Genomic DNA, 23,260 nt, shown 5'->3' on the forward strand with positions numbered 1-23,260 from the left:
GTGGAAAGGACAGCCCCAAAAGGTGACCTCAAGGCTAGCCCCAACCAGCACCTCAAGCAAGACACCCACATCTATTCCCGCAAAGAGATATGGTTTGGTATGTAATCATCTACCTGCTGCCCAAGTTATACAAGTATGCAGTGTCCAATACTACGGCCTAGACAGTAACAATATTCTGGTGATTGCCCCATAGTGCCACGGGGACCATGACACAACTCATTGTTGGTACTAGAGGGAAACTTGACACTCCTTGTGCTAAAGCAACCACTAGCCCTACCGCCCATACCAAATTCTTCTCACATGACATATAATCCAATGCCAATTAAACCCTATACCGAGAGGTACGTATAGATCACCACCAATGCCATACCCACCTCTTATATTATCACCCCAACCGGTTCCTCCTAGAACCACACCATTATAACAATACTCAATGACATTGTCTGTGGACTTCTAGAGTCCAAAAAAGGAGAGGTATGAGTCGTATGAGTAATACGACTCATATGGATATCAAGAGCAACTTGAGCAATTGAATATGCAAAAAGGCTAGTGAGCCAGAACCAAAGGTCTAGAAGAAGAAGATCTTGAAGAGCACACAAAAACGTAATGCATGGTTAGTTGTCAAGGGCAACAACGTTGTGACCATTGAAAGTGGTTCGGATGATAGCTACAAAGCTACCTCCCTCTCGGAGAGAACAAGTGATCTCCCATTCAAACCAGCTCATCCCAAAGAAAAGAAACCCATGACTATGCAAACCTTTCAAAGAAACTTAAGAAGTACCCCAACCCCGTGTTGGAGAAAGAGAGAAAAAATCAAGCCTAAGAGCTTATGAGGAAGAAACTCATAAGAAATCCATTGACTACACAAACCTTTCAAAGAAACTCAAGAAGTATGTCATATGCACATTATGTGTGCATATACTAGGAGGCTAACCCACATTAGGCTTGTGAGCATGGGAGCATGGGAACAAGCTCTAGTGGAGCATGGGCTAGGACTAACCTTAAGGGTTAAGGCATGGGCTAGGACTAACCTTAAGGGTTAAGGTTAGGGTCAGGCATCCAAGGGTCACACATGGGAAATGGAGAGTCAAGAGTCACTTGAGGGCCCTCCTATATAATAGGGGCATGGGGCACACTCAAGGGAGGCTTGGCGGCTTGAGGCCAAGGCTATGTTATGCTCTCTTGTGGAGAGGATCATATCTACTCACCTACCATTTCACACTATAGCTACATGGTATTGGATTGGAGTTATACCCTTTGATGGTATGGGACATCAAGGTAGAGGTATGATGTATTTCATTTATAATTCATGTGTGCATCCCTTGGGCTTGGGGGTGTTCAGGTGGGTGAGTTTATGCCTGATTTATGCATGTTTATGCATAACAATTATATAGAGAGATCTTAGGGTACCCCAACCCCATGTTGGAGAAAGAGAGAAAAAAGCAAGATCAATAGCTTATGAGGAAGGTATAACCTGTGTTGGAATTAGGGTTGCAGGAATGCACACACAACTTCAAGAAGATGAGGAAGCTTGAGCACAACACAGTAGTGTATTATGAGTGCCAAAAATGAAAGATAACAAGCCCTAGAAGATAATGGGCGTATATACAATGCACGGGGGAAAAAACCTCCTAGTGAGGGAAAAAGTGCCCCGGCGGTCCTAAGTGTGTTCACACACATCACTACTATAATATGGTAACAAATCCCCCCTGGAGTGATGCGGTGAACAAGAGCTAGCACTCATGTATAGGGAAGTGTCTAGCTATGTGGACGAATCCACAAAAGGGAGTAAGCCCAAAGCTTTGCGAAAAGCTTCGAACTTCTCACGAGGCAGAGCCTTTGTGAAAAGGTCTGCAAGGTTATCCTGTGTTGGCACATAAGCCAAACTGATCTCTCCTGCAGAGAGTCTCTCCCTGACATAATGGTAGTGCACCTCAATGTGCTTCGTACGAGCATGGAACACTGGGTTCCGCGCAACTGCCAATGCGCTCTGACTGTCAGTGAAGATGGTGGTGGCAGATGGCTGCCCAACACCCAAATCAGCCATAAGGCGTCTGAGCCACACACACTCAACCGTAGCTGTGAAAGCTGCCCTGTACTCAGCTTCACAACTAGAAGTGGCCACAGTAGGCTGCTTCTTGCTCAACCATGATATGCATGAGCTTCCAAGCATGAAGCAAAAACCACTCGTGGACACGCGTGTGTCATAACAACCAGCCCAGTCAGAATCTGAAAAAACATGTAAATCTGGCGGCAATGATCCCCCCTTGGGATAAAACAATCCAAGATGCCGAGTACCACTCAAATAGCGAAAGATACGCTTCACTGCCTGCCAATGCTTAATGCCTGGGCTATGCATAAATCTGCTCACCTGTGAGACTGCAAACTGAATGTCTGGCCTCGTAATGCATACATAAATGAGGCAACCAACAGCTGTCTGATAGAGTGTGACATTAAAGTGATCTCCAGCATCATGAAGACTCAACTTCAAACCTGTCTCCATTGGAGTAGCAATAGGCTTGCAGTCTTCAAGGCCAAATCTCCGCAACAATGTTTCAATATACTTTGTCTGACACAAAGCAATACCTCCATCACACTGCTTAAATTGTATCCCCAAATAATGATGCAAATGCCCCAAATCTGACATCTCAAAAGAGGCATTCAAATCAGCCTTAAAATCAGCAATATGACTCTCATTTGGTCCTGTGAGCAGCATGTCATCGACATAGAGAGCAATGATTAGATGTACACCATCCACACGTTTAACATACAAAGTGCTTTCTGTTGGACTATTCTGAAACCCATGTGCAGTCAAATATGCATGTATTTTTTCATACCAAGCTCGTGGAGCTTGCTTTAAACCATATAAAGCCTTTTTTAACCTGCACACTTTGTTTTCCTGCCCTCTTTGAACAAAACCACGAGGCTGCGATACATACACCTCCTCATGCAAATCTCCATTTAAGAACGCAGTCTTTATGTCCAGCTGATGTACATTCCAACCATTATGAGCTGCTAATGCACAGATGCTACGAACAGTGGTCATACGACATGTGGGAGCAAAAGTCTCATCAAAATCAATGCCCTTCTCTTGAGCATAACCTTTTGCAACAAGCCTAGCCTTATGGCGATCCACTGTGCCATCAGGCTTACGCTTCAATTTGTATACCCACTTAGTGCCAATGGCCTTCTTGCCAGGGGGCAAGTCACATAAAGACCATGTACCATTCTTCATAATAGCATCGTATTCTGCTTACATAGCAGCCATCCAATTTTCTGAACTTTGTGCCTCATCAAATGAAACAGGCTCACTTTCATCGCACATACTAGAAACAGCCAATGCATAACAATCTGACGCATAAGAGGCACCATGAGAGCCAGAACGAGTGCGACTAGACAAAGGGGCATCCAACTTGCTGTCACGCAAAGTCTACACCAGCCATCTAGGCATATTCCTAGAGCCCTCAATCTCTTGTCTCTCATCCTCAAGTGCATCATGCACATCTGCATCAGATATAGGCTGATCTGTGCCATCATTTAAAACCTGCATAGGCTGAAAAACTGCCTCATGAGGTATTGCACTTGATTGTGCACCACTGAAAAGAGGCAACAATGTATCATAGACATCACGTGAGCTGATATCTGTCTCCTTAGTACATGAAACCAAGGGCTGAACTGCATCTTCCACAAATACAACATCACGGCTAACCAAAATGCGCTTTGTCTGTGGATGATACAAACGATAGCCTTTGCTCTCAGCACTATATCCAACAAAAATACATTTGACAGCTTTGTCATCCAATTTTCTGCGATGTTGCACAGGCACTAATGCATATGCCAGGCAACCAAAAACACGTAAATGGCCAACAGATGGCTTGCGGCTATGCCAAGCCTCATATGGAGTGACAACCTGTAATGCTTTGGTGGGACACCTGTTTAGTACATAAGTGGCACACATGACAGCCTCAAGCCAAAAACTATGTGGTAGACTTTGACTCTTAACCATACATCTTGCCATTTCCATGAGAGACCTGTTTTTTCTCTCAGCCACACCATTTTGCTGTGGTGTATACGGCACTGTACATTGGTGTTTTATCCCACGCTCAGCCAGAAATGCATTAAATTCTGAAGACATATACTCCCCCCCTCGATCTGAACGGAGGGTGCCCATCTTACTTTCTGACACATTTTCAGCCATAACCAAAAACTGTTTGAAGCACAAAAACACTTCGGACTTTGCCTTCAAAGGATATACCCATGCATGCCTGGTAAAATCATCAATGAAAGTCACGAAGTAAAGGTAGTTTCCAAATGATGGAGTTTGCATGGGACCACAAACATCACTGTGAACAAGCTGCAATCTGCGTTCAGCTCTCACTGATCCATCTTTGGGAAAGGAAGCACGCTGCATTTTACCCAATATGCAGCCCTCACAAACATGCTTGACAGGTGCCTCAAGCTTAGGCAAAGAAGACACCATTTCAGATTTCTGCAGGCGCAGCAAACTTGCAAAATTCAGATGACCAAAACGTGCATGCCACAGTTTTGCATTTGAAATAGCCTGCGTATCCATAATAGCACATGCTGAATCCTCTACACATTTGCCATCCATATTGAGCTTATACAGCCCTCGACATAGTGAACCAGATGCTACAATGATGTCACCACAAGAGAGATCATGAACAGTACATCTGTCATCCACAAATTTTACAACCAAACCTGTTTTGGCAAATGCGGAGACTGACAGCAGATTCTTTTTGATCCCTGGCACATACAATGCATCAAAAAGTGTAAAGGTGTTGCAATTTGCAACATTCAGCACAATCTGTCCAACTCCTTTAACGGGATAAGAGGAGTTATTGGCACAAGTGACAGTATTCCCTGTGGGAGCAGACTCAAGGAAAGTGAATAAACTGCGCTGCGAGGTGATATGCTTAGTGGCACCACTGTCAAAGTACCATACATCTGAATCTACTGCAGACATACATGTGTCATGCAAAGATGGGTCATAACTGCACTGCGCATTGAATGCCCATTCTGTATCTTGAACAACATTAGCAGATTCATTGTTAGAAGGAGAGGCATCTGCAACAGCCATACCAGCCTCTTTCTTCTTAGCCTCTTTCGCAGCCAGCTTAGGACACGCTTTGATGACATGATCATTTCCCTTACAGTACTTGCAAAATGTCTTCTGTTTGTCACCCTTCTTCTCATCTTTGTCTTCCTTCTTTGGTTGCGCAGCATTTGCAGATTTCTGCTTACTAGAAGAAAAGCCAGCTTTACCTTTCCCGCTTCTCTGACTAGCAACGAAAGCTTGATCTGCGACACGCATAATATTCCTGTTTTGCCTTGACTGGTCTTCTTGCAGCAAAACAGAAACTAACTCCTCAAATGATAAGGCATTGGGATTGCCTTTCATCATCAAGCGAAGAGTGGAAGCAAAACCCTGATAAGAATCTGGTAGACCATTCAAAACAGTCTGCACAAGTGAACTGTCTGACAGGATTTCATCTGCAGAAATGAGCTGCTCTTTGAAATCCTTGATCTTTGTCAAAAAGCTATCCATAGAATCACCTTCGTTCATATGCTCACTCTCCAACTGTTTTCGGAGGTAAGCAACACGAGCCTCATTTCTTGCCTGATACAATGTGGCAAGTACATCCCAAGCATCCTTAGAAGTCCTGCAGGAGCGAATATGTGGGATAATGGTACGTTTGACAGACAGCGCAATCAAGGCATGAGCCTGCGCATCTCTACCATCCCAACGAATCTGCTTTGCTGAAAGTGGTGGTTCTCGAATAGCTGCTACAGCACTTGTGCCTGCACCATCATCAACAGTACCTGTTTCTGATGTGTTTGCAGCATTCCCAGCCACAATAGGACGTGCATCAATACCCTGCACAATGTTCCATAACCCCTTTGCTACCAATACATGTCGCATCATATATGCCCACAATGGATAGTTGGTGCCATCCAACTTATCCTCAGCAGCCAACATGCGGAATACATCATTGTTGTCAGCCATGGCCAATGACTGTACTACTAGATGTAAATGCTGTCTGTAAGAGGTAAACCTGTATAAAATCGACCTGTGCTATGTAGCACAGCCCAAAACAGACGAATGGGCACCTGTCCTGCAGATTTTAATCTTGACAGAAAATCTGCACAGTAGGACGATTTTGCCTGCGCAGTACTTGGAATGCAAAAACGGAGGGCGAAATGACTTCAGATCAAAATTTTGAAACGAACAAGCCCTTCGGGCTCTCCCACGGCATATACTAACCTGCAGACGCTCGTGAAACCTCGTTGCAATCGGAGGAGATGAAGCAGCAGGTGCCGGTGATGCTGCCCGGGAGGAGGAAGCCTGCTCTGATACCAATTGTTGGAATTAGGGTTGCAGGAATGCACACACAACTTCAAGAAGATGAGGAAGCTTGAGCACAACACAGTAGTGTATTATGAGTGCCAAAAATGAAAGATAACAAGCCCTAGAAGATAATGGGCGTATATACAATGCACGGGGGAAAAAACCTCCTAGTGAGGGAAAAAGTGCCCCGGCGGTCCTAAGTGTGTTCACACACATCACTACTATAATATGGTAACAACCTGTACTTGAGCAAGTGGTCGAGTAAAAACTACTAACCTTGCTTGAGTGGATCCCTAACCCCATTTCCTATAGCCAATCATGGAACCAATAAGGGAACCTTAGTGCCTACCAAAGGCCTTAACTGAGACAACCATTCTAAACGAGGCTATGAGAAAAAAGCCAGTTTTGAAGCCTCTAGAATAATCAGACAAGATTTTGCATTGCAAGATACAATGAAGGAGAGGATTTAGGAGGTGAAAGTTAGCCTACCATGGGTCATCATAGTCACCATTATATTTTCTCTGATGTGATAGATGATGACTTCATTTCAACCCCATCAAAGCACCGCCTCCTAGGGAAGGAATAGTGCACATTCCCTATACATTGGTAGATCCAAGCCCACCCACCACGAGTTGAGTGAATGTGAATATTGCACGAGAGACATAGCATGTCTCACAATCTTGTTATCCTTGGAAGTTTGAGTCCCAATAAGTTCTCTTTTACAAGGAAATTCTCAAATTTGGAGATACTTATTCGATTGGATGAATATGAATTTAAGAGCACAAATAGTTAAACATGAACATGAAGAGGAGGATGAGTAGTGCCATGGTGAGCGCTCTCCTTTCATACCCAAGACAAAAGGACAGCCAAAAGTGCCCATGAACAAGCTAGGGAACTACTTTAAAAACAATGAAATGAACACTATGTTACATGTTTATAAAGGAAAGACAAACTATACAATCTTGGATGGTGGTGCTAGTGTCAGCGCATAACCACCTAGGATAGTTAGGAGGTCTGGGGAAGTCTGCCACTTGTAGGCACAAGCCTTGTGGTCAAGCTTTGCCAATGCAACACAGCTAAACCCTTAGGTGTTCTTCACGAGATGCAAAGATAAAGAGCTTCATGTTGAGCTTCCACCACACATTCGTAGAGATAGTTTTCCTGTAAGATTCCTCCCTCTAGCTTTTGAGGTGTAAAGGTGTAAGAACCTCCCCTTCTGTTCTTGTAATTATTCCCCTCTCTGAAATAAAAGAAAGATCTCGTTTTACCCTATTTTGGCCTAGAGAGAGAAAATATCTAGAGAGAGATAATCCAAAATTGAGATATCTTTAGATATAAAAATCCTCCTAGAAGTGTCTAAAATGGATTCTCCTGAAACAGAAGTTCAAAATGAACTTTCCAATGTGCATTAGGAATTAATTGAAAATGGTATAAGAGACCTTAGCCTAAGGGTCTACATTTTCAAAAACTTTTGGATTATGGTCCAATTAAGGTTCCAATGGGCCAACTGGATTAATCCAAGTGTTGGGATACGATAAATCCAAGAGAATAAAAGAAAATACCCAAAAATGAGTAAATGCTCACATAAGATGAAGAGTTGACTGAGTACAAGGTTTATTAGTTAAAAATTATGAGATATTACTAAAAAAATGAGATATTTTAGAATAATGATGCATTTTTGACATCTTGGTAAGGAAAGGGAGACTCTTGAGGTAGGCACCTCTTTCACATGTGTGGGAGGGTTTTAAATTCAAAAAAATTGTGATATTTTTATCTCTCCTCTCTTCTGGATCAAACCAAATAAAAAAGGGAGCTAAACTGGTCCAAATCTTATCCAAATTGAGTCAAACTGAACCTAGAAAATTCTAGAACCCAGTTGGACTTGGTTAGTGGCCTCCCTCACCTATAAATAGACCCTCAGTCATTTGTAATTAAATATTGGAGCTATACCATGCCAATATTATATTAAAATAATCATATTTTCTATTATCTCTTAAATTTTTCTCTCTTGGGAGCTTGGAGCTCTCTCTCTCTACAACAACTCTTGGAGAAAATGATATTTTCATGATTTTATGCTATTAAAATAATGGTAAATTCTTTTAGATTATTTATGAGTAGTTAAAAACTACTCTAATTCATTCTAAATGAGAAATGGATTATCCTAACAAATTGGGAAAAGAGGAATGTTGAAATTAGCTCAATCTAGTGGGATAATCATAGTTATGTTTAATTTTATGGTTAAAATTATGATTTAAATTCATAGTTTGATTTTAAGCATAAAAGAGGAACTACTATCATATTTTCATTATAAGCTTTTATTCTTTTAGAAAAAAGTTGAGAATTATCAGTAATAGCAGTGAAGCTATGGCAAAATTTTCAGAAAATAATACATATCTTATTTTTATGCATAATGCTAAAAGAGGACTTTCTACCATATTTTAGGATTGGATATCCTATGCAAAAAGAATGATTTTCATCATATTCATGGAAAATATTTTTTTTATAATTATGCATAATTAATTGATTATGGTAAAAGAGAAATTTTTGGTAAATTTATTTTTATACAAAAAGAGGAATTCCCATGATATTTGAGATTCAAGTAATTAAATGGTAAAAGAGGAATTTTTGGCATAATTCAAATTATGAGTATTTATCAAAAGTGGAATTTTGAGCATTATTAATTTTATTGGGAAATACAAGTAGAATTGATTTTTGTAAATCCCATGAATCTTTTACTCGAAAAGAAGAATATTGAATATATTTTACTTGAGAAATTTGAGAAAGAATATGAAAATATCCATCGAGAAAACTTGGATAATTCTTATTCAGAAAAGAGAATCTGGAATCCCTGGGAGGGTCGAGGATCCAATGAGTAAACAGAAGTTTAAATTAAGTTCTCATTAATGAAGATTAAGGAATGAAAATACAATATGTAAATGCTCTTTCTGAGTTTTTACTATTCAATTCTGATAAGGTTTATTTTTCCTTTTTAGACCTTCAACAACACTCTGATACGTAGATTCAATGGGATCGAGAAAAAGCACCTTTAAATAGGCCAAGTAATTGGCAAAAACTTAGAAAAGTCCTATCGGTATGGAAAGTAGAATACGGTACTAAAAGTGGATGTAAATAGATGTCGATGTGAAAGTGATGGGATGTAAATGGATGTGGATGTGAATGTGAGGAGATGTGAATGGATGTGGATGTGAATGTGATGAGATGTGATGAGATGTGAAAGGATGTCATGTGATAAAAATGGATGAGAATGAGATGTGATGTGATAGATATGCATGTGAATGAATGAATGGATGTGGATGAATGTGATAAGCTATGAATGAATGTGGTGTGATATGGGTAGATGTGGATGGAATGAATATGATGTGATGTGGATGGATGTGAACGAGATGTGATAAGATGAGGATGGATGTGATGAGATGTGAATGAATGTGGGATGTGAATGGGTGTGATAGATGTGAATGGATGTGATGTGATGTGGATCTGGTTAGATATGAATGGATGAAATATGATGTGAATAGATGGGATGTGATGTGATGTGGATCTGGTTAGATATGAATGGATGAGATATGATGTGGATAGATGAGATGTGATGTGATGTGGATAGATGAGATGTGATGTGATGTGGATCTGGTTAGATATGAATGGATTAGATATGATGTGGATAGATGAGATGTGATGTGATGTGGACTTGGGTAAATGTGAATGGATGTGAAGTGATGTAAATAGATGTGAACGTGATGTGATGATATGTGGATGTGATGTGGATCTGAATGAATGTAGATAGATGTGATGTGATATGAATGGATGAGATGTGATGTGGATATGTTGTGATGTTATGTGATGAGGATAGATGTGATGAGATGTAATATGATGTGATTGGATGAGAATGGATGAAGGATGATGGGAATACATATATGACTGGAGGATAGATGTGATGAGGATAGATGTGATTGGATGAGAATGGATGAAGGACGATGGGAATACATATATGACTGGATATGGAATAAACAATGTGAATTGATGTAGAAGAATGTGGAATAACGAGAAATGATGTGGAACAATGTGGAAAGATGACAGTTCATGCTGACCATACGATGCTCGGGCTCTGGGTCGTCAAAGATACCCACGTGTGCGTCGAGGAAGAAAATGGAATAAGATGACCATTTGATTAAACAGGTATTATGCGAGGTGCCAATGGTTGTGGTGGTAGGTCAAGCAATATTGATACTTTGGCTACTCTATACGTTCCCCTCACTTGGTTCTACACGATTGATAGATTTGCCCCTAGTGTAAGCCCTTACCTAGGTGGTACATGTAAAGATAACTATTGCCATATAGAAGGTGATTGAGGCACTTGAGGTCGTAGTTGTTGTGCCATGTTGGTATCTACACACACTTGTATCATGGTTCCCAAGTCAAAATAGGCAAGGTCTCAATAATTGAGGACAGTCCGTGCTCGTGTGATTTTGCCGACATATTGAGCACCATACCAACTCCCATCTTACAAGGGTATAGATGTTGATTTATGGGTACATCCCTTACCTATTTTAGCTATATCTTATTTAGAAGTGTAGTGCTTAGCTCATCTAGAGTCATATCCTTTATTTGTTTTTTTAAGGTCTTTGTGCTGCTTGTACGACCCGATTTGGTGTCATCAGGTTGTGGTCAAGCATACTATCCTAAAAGTCGATGGCTAGCTTATAACAATCATCAAGCAATGTTGGCTTAGTCAACAACAAGTAGTCATGTATCTTAGTATCCCTTACTCCCGTACACGGAAGCATGGAAACAATTGTTCATTTGTCAACCTCTCCCTAGGATTACACCTTGAGTTTAGGTTTTTCAAATGTGAGATGTAATCTCTCATCATAGACTCATGCTCCTCTTGCTTGATGTTGTATAATTGAGCCATAGGGCTCCACTTATCTTTGCTTCGTGCAAAACTAGGTACGAACACACTCTTAAGCTATGCAAAATTAATCCTACCATCCAGCTTAAGCGATCAACCATTGGCATGCCTTCCCTTCTAGCGTAAGGGAGAATGTAAATATTATAGTTTGGTCGTACAACACTGATTTGAATATCTCTAGGTGTTGGATGGCATCACTGTCACCTAAAAATTTTGAGATTAATCTTGCCACATGATTAGGCTTATCTAGTGTTGCTCTTTGCGGTGCAGGTGCGGTAGCTAACTCCCTAGCAATCCCCCTTCCTTTTTCTTCGGCCATCCTTAATAGGTCAAGTGGGTGGCTGCGGACAGCAAGTGTTGCAACTCAAGGGCTACTCCAATTGACTCCCATAGTGGGGCCTCATCATACGTCATCCTCCTTATAGCTGTCTCACCCCTGCCTCGGCCTCTTGTGGCTCCATTTCCCTGTAGGCTACTTCGGCTGGAGAGACAAGAGCTGAGATGACGGTGACAGCGACAGCAGCGCAGCGACCACAAGGGAGATGCCAGCGCGACGAGACTGCTGAGGTAGCAGTGGTGTCTCTACCCTCCATGGATTTCTGTACGTGGAAAGCCAAGGGTACGCTGGGTTTAGCAGTAGTAGAGGGTCTCACCAAATTCAAGGTAGAGCCCGCAAGAGAAGACGAACGGGTGGGAGCCATGTTGGTGGATCTCTACCAACAGGGAGCTGGCCGAGAGAGTGCTTTCGATATAGCAATGCACACAGAAGGTTCTTCTAGCCTCAGTGGATTGAGGCATAAAGAAGACTTGGTCATACGAGGCAAGGCTAGAGAGATTGAACAGGCAATGGAGGAGGGATGCCACCTCTAAAGCCTATTCTAGAGGAGCCTCGAGAAGACCTAGCCGCTCTTGTAGCACCTCTCAGGCAACGATGACCTGTCGTCGAGAGATAACTCAAAGTAGACTTACACCAAGGCTGAAGTAGATGTAATGTTAAGAACCCTAGAGTTCTAAGAATACATAAGAGGCATGTTGTTTATAACAAGGGAACCTGAGAGGAGCAGTCTTGGTAGATGATGATGTAAATAGGAGTAGTCTTGGTAGATGATGATGTAAAAAGAAGTGTGGGAGCTGTTCCAATACCACCTGACCCAAGGATACATCTCTTTCTAGTTTATTCAAGATCTCAGGAAAATGGAGTCTTGTGACTTGAAACTTATAATTTTCGAAAGAAGGCATTGTCCATTGTGCATCCATATTTTGAAACAAGCATGTATGTCATGAACTCATGGTTGTAATATGTCTTCTTAAAGATGTATCTATTATTTTTGAATAACACTCCATGTGTTTTTGGGATGCTACTTACCCACACCTTTACTTCATATCAATGCACACACATGACCAAGCCATTAAACGACATAAGATGCCAATGATGAAAATAAGTGCCCGATGGCATTTATTCTCAAAGGTATACTATCTGGTCCAGCATGCATTGATCCTTTTTTTTGGGGGGGGGCGGACATGCTATCACTTCCTTATAGGGAGTGGGTAGATTCATACCTAACACCTCCTTATTGGGGAGGTGTAGGTGCTATCATTGGGTTATAGCCTAGGAGGGGTGTTACCACTGGAAATGCCATATGTTGCATAAGTTGAATGTAGTCTGAACACTAGTTATCTTATACCAGTCACTCCTTTTTCTATTAATAGTTGCCACCCAAGTTGATCAATTTTTATCCAAAGGTTACTCCTAGAGACAAAGTGAGGGACCCTTAAAAGATGAGAAAACTTAAAAAATATTTATAATCTTGAGCTTCAGTGACAAAATTGAAATACATGAGTTCATCTAGAAAGCACAATAATGCCTAGAATTGTATGGATACTTATTTTGATGATGATTGATCCATAGCTCCTTAAAGATAAATCACACTCTTGAGAAGGATTGATGATTTCTAGATTTAAACATCTTGCTTTTGTGTTTACTATTATATTGAAGTTAGTATACAATGGTCATGACTCCATTTGTTTGCACACAAATGGAGTCAGCACGTTTTTTAAAATCCCAAAAATAGATCCTTCGATTAGTTGAAGAAAATCCACCAAAACAGGCATAATACAACCTCATCCAAAACAGTCGGAAAATTGAAAACAATGATTGGGGGAAGCCAAACTAGTGGCATGTGGTGCCAAATGTCTCTGGAGAAGAAGGCCCCAATGCTCTAGGTGTAGAGGCGTGAGGGTCCGATGCTCTAGGTGCTCGGTGAAATAGAGTCACAGAGTGCACATAAGCATGCTATCATAAATATTTGTGCTTATAGCATTTTATAAATTGATTGATATAGTATCAATCACAGCCACAAGTGCCAGTATATTGTTCCCAGGACATGCAAGGCATCACACCGAATGCTGCAGAGGAATTGACACAGATCCTGTGGTCCTCGCTTCCACGTCCTTCACCTGTTTGGCACGTCAGATGGAGCAAGGTTAGTATATTTCTCACTACTTATTTGCTGTGGTCAAGCTTAACACTCCAAAGTGGATTAAGACGTATCTTAACAACCAGTTGGTTATTTCTCCTTCTCCCCTATAGATACGCTAGCCTATGATAAACGGATTTCCATCCATGTTATGCATGCATACATGTATGCACCTATGGATGGATGGATGTTTGTATGTATATATGAGACTGGGATGGTACGGATGGAGTTTATCATAACTTGATTCTAAAGCTTAGGCTGCTTGTTGTGACAGAGACAGAAGCTTTGTCCAGACTCTCTACATGATTTAATCGAGAGAGCTGGGCAGTCTGACATCCCTCTCCAAGTCAAAACGGAATCATCCAGAGGTGGGCAACCTCCAGCACAAGCCAGTCTAGGACTAAGAGCAGTAGATGTCAGAGATTTGGTTGTAAAGAACCGTGAGAGGATATCTTACAGCTATGTTGGCATTACCTTAGCTTGTGTCCTGATTTATGCAGGGTAGCAGATAGTGAAGGTAATCACGGGTTGGACGGAAACTTGAGAGGATTTTGTGAGAAGGGGCAGTTGTCGGAGGCACTCAGGGCTCTAGACCTTTCAGACCAGAAAGGTGGTCAACTTGAAGACTCATTCTATTGGTTACTACATGGTTGCATCAACAAAAAAGACTTGTCAACAGGGAGGGAGGTGCATTCTCGCATCATCAGAAGTGGGCTCCAGTCAAATGCCTTCTTCGTGTGCCATTTGATCTGGATGTTTGCCATGTGTGGTAGCTTGTTAGAAGCACGTCAGGTGTTTAGAAGCTTGCTAGCACTAGATGGTTTTGCATGGGGTGCAATTATTTCAGTACACATGCCAACTTGGGATAGGGAAAGCTGGCCATCAAGCTTTATAAACAAATGCAGCAATCGAATGTGTGGCCGGGTGCTCACGTGTTTGTTGCGGTCCTCAAAGCATGTTCTATTATTGCATCATTGCATCATGGAAGAATGATTCATAGTGATACCATTAGAGATGGATATGAACTGGATGCTTATGTTGGCAACATGCTCATTGGTATGTATGCCAAATGTGAAAGCCTTGATGATGCACGCAAGGTGTTTGATGGTTTACCAAAGCAAAATGCTGTGGCATACAATGCAATGATGGCAGTATATGTGGAGTACGGGGATGATAACGAGGCTCTTGGGATCTTCGATTTAATGCAAGAGGAGGGTATGCAACCAGATAATGTTATATCACTTGTGTGTGCAGTGAAAGCATGTTCAAATTTAGCAGCTATTCATAATGGCATTGCCTTGTAATTGAGAGAGGAGCTGACCTAAATATGTATGCTGGCAATGCCCTTGTCGACATGTATGTCAAATGTGGGAAACTTGAGGAGGCTTGTACTGTGTTTGCAAGGTTGCCAAAGTGCAGTGAGGTGACTTGGAGTGGCATGATTGCAGCATTTTCCCATCTCAACAATTACAACTTAGCACTAAAATATTTCAAGGGCATGCAACAAGAAGGTATTAGGCCGAATGGTGTAACATTCATCTCAATTCTCTCAGCAAGCAGCAATGCTGGCATGTTGCATGAGGGTTTTTACCACTTCAAATCGATGTGGGATGACCATGGCATCACTCCAATAGTCGATCACTATAACTGCATCGTTGATCTGCTTGGGCGTGTAGGGCACCTGGTTGAGGCAGAAGACCTACTCCATGCTATGCCATTTAAACCCAATATAGTGGGATGCATGGCCTTACTCAGCCATTGCAGAACCCATGGCAATGTGGCTGTTGGAAGAACATGCTTCCATTACACAGTCAAAATGGATTTCAGAGATGCTTCCAGCTACTTGCTTATGTCTGAGATTTACAGTGATGCTGGCATGTGGGAGGATGCAAACAAGTTGAAAGCATGGAGAAAACATGCCCGTGCATTCAAGAAGCTAGGGGAAGCATCTATTCATGTTGACAAGAAGGAAAATACTTTTGTCGGGGGAGAGAGAGGTCACCCAACGAGTATGGATATTGATGCAAAGCTTGCACAGGTCAGTGTGCAACTGAAGGCAAAGGGGTATTTTCCATGTATTAACTTAATCTGAATTGATTGCTAGAATATCAAATGATTGGTGCATAATTTTGACAAACACAGTTCACGAGCCTCTTAGAAGTCTTATGTAAAGAAGGAGACTACCACCATGTGTAAAGTCAGGCTTCCATGTAGTATTGCAAAATGTATTTATGGTGGGCATGGCTGGCTATAATACGAGTGTATGTGTAGGGGTATGACAATACTGATCAGTATCTATTGATCTCTAAACAGCAACGTGAGCGTACTGTTTAAGAGGGGCTGACTTTTTAAAAATTTGATCAATTGCATACCCAAGGGTTGTGCTATCAAACTCTCTAGTCAGAGAGGGAGAAAAGGGCTGGGGGGTGGCTGGGGAAGGGCAATGGTGATTGACACCTGTAAAGTTCCTGTCTCAGGGATCACAATGTTGTCTCATTCACTTGCCCAGCCGGTGCTTTGAGTCGATATATAAGAGGTGGGGAAGACTGTCACCTCACAATTATAAGAAACTAGCGGGGATAGCCCATGGCTATAAAAGCGCCCAGAATAACCTTTGTCTAAGTACACACTTGTTACCGTAAGAGCCATGTCAAGAAAAACCTCTCTTTCATACTTGTGGACATTACTTGAATCACACATAACTGCACCCGAGTTACAGAGGTGCACACTTCATCTGCAAATGGTTACCTCCCAACTGCACCAGGCAAGCTATGAATTGAAGAACCATATTTATCACATCTGGCTACTTGTTCATAATTAAGGCCGTTATTACAGTTCTTTCACTTGTAAAACCAGTGGGCTGAGAATTGAGATGGAGTACCATGGGGCAAACCAAAGGAGGGTTTTGACCATACATACGAGGCATGGGGCACATTGCTTGCATTTCTTCACTTATTCCTACCAAGGGTGTGTCACCTTATTGAAAAGTATGGAGAAAGAATACCAAAAGGCACTCGTGAGGATTATGCCCCTTGAATTGAAGGGATGAGATTAGGGGTATTTATAAAGCTTTTTGTCCTTCCACACCTCCATTGCTTGCCTAGTGTCTCTCTATTCTAGTTTCAAATCATAAACTTGAAGAGCTGCTTATATTAGTCTCCCCACATTTTGTTTATCAACTTGAATGGAGCAAGATTGTGCATAGGCATTGCCAATAAAAAGAGCATTGAAGGAGAGACCATTGAAGGAGAGATTGCCTCGACGATTTATATACCATGAATACCTACATGCTCCTCCTTGCATATGTGGGTGCGGTTCAAACCTATTCCCATACACTGGCTTTAATTTCTCTTCTCACATTGATGTAGCACCTACGCATGTGTGGCTGATCACATTTTTCATAGTCATGCCTGAGCAGCATGTCTCAAGCACTCACTTGAGTGAGGTTAGAGTCCATAGCTGCTGTTGGTTGCAAAGTTTAGTGGGCCAAACCTCCCCAAGAACTTGTGGAAACTTTTGTCTAATATGTGCCTAGGTTGACCGAGCAGGGAGTTGTAGTTGAGCATAATACACTGTGCATACGGTCTATTCTCTTGTGTAGCTCTGATCTCAAGTTTAAGATGGTAAAATTTAATGTGTGTTTGAGTCTCTTTCCAGTTTATTCAAGATCTCAGGAAAATGGAGTCTTGTGACTTGAAACTTATAATTTTCGAAAGAAGGCATTGTCCATTGTGCATCCATATTTTGAAACAAGCATGTATGTCGTGAACTCATGGTTGTAATATGTCTTCTTAAAGATGTATCTATTATTTTTGAATTTGGGATGCTTCTTACCCACACCTTTACTTCATATCAATGCACACACATGACCAAGCCATTAAATGACATAAGATGCCAGTGATGAAAATAAGTGCCCGATGGCATTTGTTCTCAAAGGTATACTATCTGGTCCAGCATGCATTGATCCTTTTTTTTGGGGGGGGTGGACATGCTATCACTTCCTTATAGGGAGTGGGTAGATTCATACCTAACACCTCCTTATTGGGGAGGTGTGGGTGCTATCGTTGGGTTATAGCCTAGGAGGGGTGTTACCACTGGAAATGCCATCTGTTGCATAAGTTGAATGTAGTCTAAACACTAGTTATCTTATACCAGTCACTCCTTTTTCTATTAATAGTTGCCACCCAAGTTGATCAATTTTTAGATGTGAGGATGCAATTTTATCCAAAGGTTACTCCTAGAGACAAAGTGAGGGACCCTTAAAAGATGAGAAAACTTAAAAAATATTTATAATCTTGAGCTTCAGTGACAAAATTGAAATACATGAGTTCATCTAGAAAGCACAATAATGCCTAGAATTGTATGGATACTTATTTTGATGATGATTGATCCATAGCTCCTTTAAGATAAGTCACAGTCTTGAGAAGGATTGATGATTTCTAGTTTTAAACATCTTGCTTTTGTGTTTACTATTATATTGAAGTTAGTATACAATGGTCATGACTCCATTTGTTTGCACACAAATGGAGTCAGCATGTTTTTTAAAATCCCAAAACTAGATCCTTTGATTAGTTGAAGAAAATCCACCAAAACAGGCGTAATACAGCCTCGTCCAAAACAGTCCAAAAAGTGAAAACAATGATTGGGGGGAAGCCAAACCAGTGGCATGTGGTGCCAAATGTCTCTGGAGAAGAAGGCCCCGATGCTCTAGGTGCAGAGGCACGAGGGTCCGATGCTCTAGGTGCTCCGTGAATAGAGTCGGAGAGTGCACATAAGCATGTTATCATAAATATTTGTGCTTATAGCATTTTATAATTTGATTGATATAGTATCAATCACAGCCACAAGTGCCAGTATATTGTTCCTAGGACATGCAAGGCATCACACCGAATGCTACAGAGGAATTGACACAGATCCTGTGGTCCTCGCTTCCACGTCCTTCACCTCTTTGGCACGTCAGATGATGGAGCAAGGTTAGTATATTTCTCACTACTTATTTGCTGTGGTCAAGCTTAACACAGATCCTGTGGTCCTTGCTTCCACGTCCTTCACCTCTTTGGCACGTCAGATGATGGAGCAAGGTTAGTATATTTCTCACTACTTATTTGCTATGGTCAAGCTTAACACTCCAAAGTGGATTAAGACGTATCTTAACAACCAGTTGGTTATTTCTCCTTCTCCCCTATAGATATGCTAGCCTGTGATACACGAATTTCCATCCATGTTATGCATGCATACATGTATGCACCTATGGATGGATGGATGTTTGTATGTATATATGAGACTGGGATGGTACGGATGGAGTTTATCATAACTTGATTCTAAAGCTTAGGCTGCTTGTTGTGACAGAGAGAGAAGCTTTGTCCAGACTCTCTACATGATTTAATCGAGAGAGCTGGGTAGTCTGACATCCCTCTCCAAGTCAAAACGGAATCATCTAGAGGTGGGCAACCTCCAGCACAAGCCAGTCCAGGACTAAGAGTAGCAGATGTCAGAGATTTGGTTGTAAAGAATCGTGAGAGGATATCTTACAGGTGTTACTTCGAGAAAAGAATCACATCATTTTGAGTGGTTCTTGTCTTTACACACCTGTAACCCCTGGTTAGTATATGTTGGCATTACCTTAGCTTGTGTCCTGATTTATGCAGGGTAGCAGATAGTGAAGGTAATCACGGTTTGGACGGAAACTTGAGAGGATTTTGTGAGAAGGGGCAGTTGTCGGAGGCACTCAGGGCTCTAGACCTTTCAGACCAGAAAGGTGGTCAGCTTGAAGACTCATTCTATTGGTTACTACATGGCTGCATCAACAAAAAAGACTTGTCAACAGGGAGGGAGGTGCATTCTTGCATCATCAGAAGTGGGCTCTAGTTAAATGCCTTCTTTGTGTGCCATTTGATCTGGATGTTTGTCGTGTGTGGTAGCTTATTAGAAGTGCGTCAGGTGTTTAGCAGCTTGCTAGCACCAGATGGTTTTGCATGGGGTGTAATTATTTCAGCACATGCCAACTTGGGACAGGGAAAGCTGGCCACCATCAAGCTTTATAAACAAATGCAGCAATTGAATGTGTGGCCGGGTGCTCACGTGTTTGTTGCGGTCCTCAAAGCATGTTCTATTATTGCATCATTGCATCATGGAAGAATGATTCATAGTGATACCATTAGAGATGGATATGAACTGGATGCTTATGTTGGCAGCATGCTCATTGGTATGTTTGCCAAATGTGGAAGCCTTGACGATGCACGCAAGGTGTTTGATGGTTTACCAAAGCAAAATGTCGTGGCATACAATGCAATGATGGCAGTATATGTGGAGTACGGGGATGATAACGAGGCTCTTGGGATCTTCAATCTAATGCAAGAGGAGGGTATGCAACCAGATAATGTTATATCACTTGTGTGTGCAGTGAAAGCATGTTCAAATTTAGCAGCTATTCATCATGGCAAGCTGGTGCATTGCCTTGTAATTGAGAGAGGAGCTGACCTAAATATGTATGCTGGCAGTGCCCTTGTCGACATGTATGTCAAATGTGGGAAACTTGAGGAGGCCTGTACTATGTTTGCAAGGTTGCCAAAGCACAGTGAGGTGACTTGGAGTGGCATGATTGCAGCATTTTCCCATCTCAACAATTACAACTTAGCACTAAAATATTTCGAGGGCATGCAACAAGAAGGTATTAGGCCGAATGGTGTAACAGCCATTAAATGACATAAGATGCCAGTGTGATGAAAATAAGTGCCCGATGGCATTTGTTCTCAAAGGTATACTATCTGGTCCAACATGCATTGATCCTTTTTTTTGGGGGGGGGGGGGGGGGGGGGGGGTGGATACTATCACTTCCTTATAGGGAGTGGGTAGATTCATACCTAACACCTCCTTATTGGGGAGGTGTGGGTGCTATCGTTGGGTTATAGCCTAGGAGGGGTGTTACCACTGGAAATGCCATCTGTTGCATAAGTTGAATGTAGTCTAAACACTAGTTATCTTATACCAGTCACTCCTTTTTCTATTAATAGTTGCCACCCAAGTTGATCAATTTTTAGACGTGAGGATGCAATTTTATCCAAAGGTTACTCCTAGAGACAAAGTGAGGGACCCTTAAAAGATGAGAAAACTAAAAAAATATTTACAATCTTGAGCTTCAGTGACAAAATTGAAATACATGAGTTCATCTAGAAAGCACAATAATGCCTAGAATTGTATGGATACTTATTTTGATGATGATTGATCCATAGCTCCTTAAAGATAAATCACACTCTTGAGAAGGATTGATGATTTCTAGATTTAAACATCTTGCTTTTGTGTTTACTATTATATTGAAGTTAGTATACAATGGTCATGATTAGGGTTTTTTATAATAATTTTCTCTTGGTTATTGAGCAATGGGAATAATTGTAAATTTTTAAGTCAAGATTTGTTTACACACTTATAATGGGTTTTGCTCTATGTCTTTAAAAAAGTGATGGAAAGCAAACCAGTCATGAGTTTCTTTGTTGCCATTTTTAAAGGAAGCATGTAATTGTTCATTCCTAATAGACCTTTGTTCAAGTCAAGAGCTTACCTTAGTCTTGTTTGAGGCATGTGTCATTGGGTCTTGCCTTAGAGCCACAATTTGCAAAACTTTCCATGTGGGTGCGCTAGCTCGTCTGTCGCATCCTCACTCTGTTGTTACATCAGAATGCTCCTTGCTAAAGGGGTGAAGAGAGAGCTCCCAGTGCCAGTGCCTAGAGATGGAGGAAAGAAGAGATTCGTCTTCATGGTGGTTCTCTCTCACAAAGGCAAGGGAAGAAGAAGAAGCTATTGCAAGAAGCAAACCTACAACTAAACCTATGTAGCATACATCCATCAAGCATGTAAGATTCAATAGCAAGCAAGCAAACAAGAAGAGATTTGTCTTCATGGTGGTTCTCTCTCACAAAGGAAAGGGAAGAAGAAGCTATAGCAAGAAGCAAACCTACAATTAAACCTATGTAGCATACATCCATCAAGCATGTAAGATTCAATAGCAAGCAAACAAACAATTAAACCTATGTAGCATACATCCATCAAGCATGTAAGATTCAATATAGCAAGCAAACAAGAAGAGGAAAGAAAGAGAGCTCACAAGAAAAACTATTGCGGGGGAATGATTGTGTCTTGCTTATTGTAAAAAATGACTTAAATACAAGTGACTAGTTGCTTGCCAAACTTAAAAATGATCAATAATCTTAAACAACTATGCACTCTATTACTAGTCGTAAGGAACTATGTAAGTTCGTAGACTTTCCCCATTTGAGATTAAGCTCATGGTAAGGCTGCTTTATATGTTCTAGCACCATCTTACAAAACTTAAGTGCCTGTTCACATGGGTAAGATGATAAAGTGCCATACGGTAGGTCAGGCAGGCAAAACTATGTTAACCAATGGAGTGGTTAACATAATCCCCCTTCTTAATATGGTGATCATATTCTCGTGTCACCCAAGTTGGTGGTGTAGTTGCTACCAGAAAGTGGATGGTGTGAATGGTCTAGGATATGCCATGGAGATGGTCCAAGATATGCCATGGTATGGATGGTGCATTATATGCCATGGAGATGGTCCAAGATATGCCATGGTATGGATGGTGGATTATATGCCATTGAGATGGCCCAAGATATACCATGGTGTGGACGGTGTGGATAGTCCAGGATATGCCATAAAGTTGGCCATGGAGTTGGTGGCTACTAAGATTAAGTGGTTAGTTCAAGGCTAGCAAGATGTAGAGCAAAGTGATAGGAAGCTTTAGGCAGCTCCTGATGGCAAGCAACTTGTCAAGGTGGCATGGGAAGTGATAGTCGATTTAGAGGTACTTCATGCTAGGCCTCCATTGGTTGTGGAAGTGGTGTGGACCCTTCAACATGAGATAATAGTAGGTAGAAGCGGTCCACACCCTATGATGATTGGCGGAATGAGTGCTAGGATCCCATGGAATGATTGGCATGATAGATGGTGGTCTAGGATGTCTTGGTGCATGATAGGATATTATATCCGGATCTCACAACGTGATGCTTAGAGATTGGGGTTCTTTGTGGAGGATATGTCGTGGGTAAGGCAAGGTTTTGTGGGTGTTGAATTGGAGTCAAAGGAGAGGATATAGGCATGGAAGCACGTTGGAGGTATTTGCAAGGTCAAAAGGTCGAGGGTTCTCCAAGCAATGGGTCATACCATGGGCTAGGCTTATGCTTGCCATGGTCCCTTCATCCAGAGATGTACCTAGAGGGCATTGACGAGGTTAATTATAGGTGTATACGTGCATGTGTGCCATGAGAGATGCGAGAAGTGAAAAAAATGTCCATAGTGAAATATACAGGTGACATGCATGGGCAATGGGCGGAAGGTGTGTCTGTGTGTGTACACTTGTCCAAACAAAAACTTCTCTAGTACAATTGTTTTCTTCGACTCTCTTAGCTTCTTTCTTTGACATTTACTTGACATCCTTTATCTTGGGGAGTCAAGGTTAGAAGAGTGTTTAAA

The 23,260-nt window shown here is 41.5% G+C and overlaps 3 protein-coding genes across 4 annotated transcripts; all 3 read left to right on the forward strand.

Annotated features, from left to right (window-relative positions):
- The first annotated feature begins 13,085 nt into the window (after positions 1-13,085).
- LOC147626127 (pentatricopeptide repeat-containing protein At2g03880, mitochondrial-like) lies at positions 13,086-19,530 on the forward strand. 2 transcript variants are annotated; one of them, XR_015268788.1, is made up of 4 exons: positions 13,086-13,777; positions 14,046-14,139; positions 14,272-15,809; positions 19,420-19,530. XR_015268788.1 is itself a non-coding variant. In XM_086817701.1 (2 exons), exons 1-2 carry the CDS (start codon positions 15,099-15,101, stop codon positions 19,429-19,431), a joined length of 723 nt encoding a protein of 240 aa, XP_086673827.1. In that variant the 5' UTR covers positions 13,086-15,098; the 3' UTR covers positions 19,432-19,530. The 2 variants fall into 2 exon arrangements, 1 of the variants encoding a protein (XP_086673827.1); XM_086817701.1 differs by having other exon boundaries at positions 13,086-15,809.
- On the forward strand, positions 14,671-15,075 carry LOC147626128 (pentatricopeptide repeat-containing protein At4g25270, chloroplastic-like). The gene has a single exon (XM_086817788.1). It carries the CDS (start codon positions 14,671-14,673, stop codon positions 15,073-15,075), a length of 405 nt encoding a protein of 134 aa, XP_086673914.1.
- Positions 19,531-19,565: 35 nt separating the features above from the next.
- On the forward strand, positions 19,566-20,476 carry LOC147626129 (pentatricopeptide repeat-containing protein At4g25270, chloroplastic-like). Its single transcript, XM_086817789.1, has 2 exons — positions 19,566-19,606; positions 19,693-20,476. Exons 1-2 carry the CDS (start codon positions 19,566-19,568, stop codon positions 20,474-20,476), a joined length of 825 nt encoding a protein of 274 aa, XP_086673915.1.
- The last annotated feature ends 2,784 nt before the right edge of the window (positions 20,477-23,260 follow it).

The sequence above is a fragment of the Cibotium barometz genome, chromosome 23 (assembly GCF_041138505.1).
Source record: "Cibotium barometz isolate CiBa-2024 chromosome 23, ASM4113850v1, whole genome shotgun sequence".
In the NCBI taxonomy this organism is placed as follows: domain Eukaryota; kingdom Viridiplantae; phylum Streptophyta; class Polypodiopsida; order Cyatheales; family Cibotiaceae; genus Cibotium; species Cibotium barometz.

What these genes read in the sequence shown, in the direction of transcription:
- LOC147626128 (XM_086817788.1), top strand. Translation starts at nt 14,671, where the DNA reads ATGCAGCAATCGAATGTGTGGCCGGGTGCTCACGTGTTTGTTGCGGTC.
- LOC147626129 (XM_086817789.1), top strand. Translation starts at nt 19,566, where the DNA reads ATGGCTGCATCAACAAAAAAGACTTGTCAACAGGGAGGGAG. An exon ending in ACTTGTCAACAGGGAGGGAG is followed by an intron (nt 19,607 to 19,692) that starts GTGCATTCTTGC and finishes CGTGTGTGGTAG; the next exon opens with CTTATTAGAAGTGCGTCAGG.
- LOC147626127 (XM_086817701.1), top strand. Translation starts at nt 15,099, where the DNA reads ATGTATGCTGGCAATGCCCTTGTCGACATGTATGTCAAATGTGGGAAA.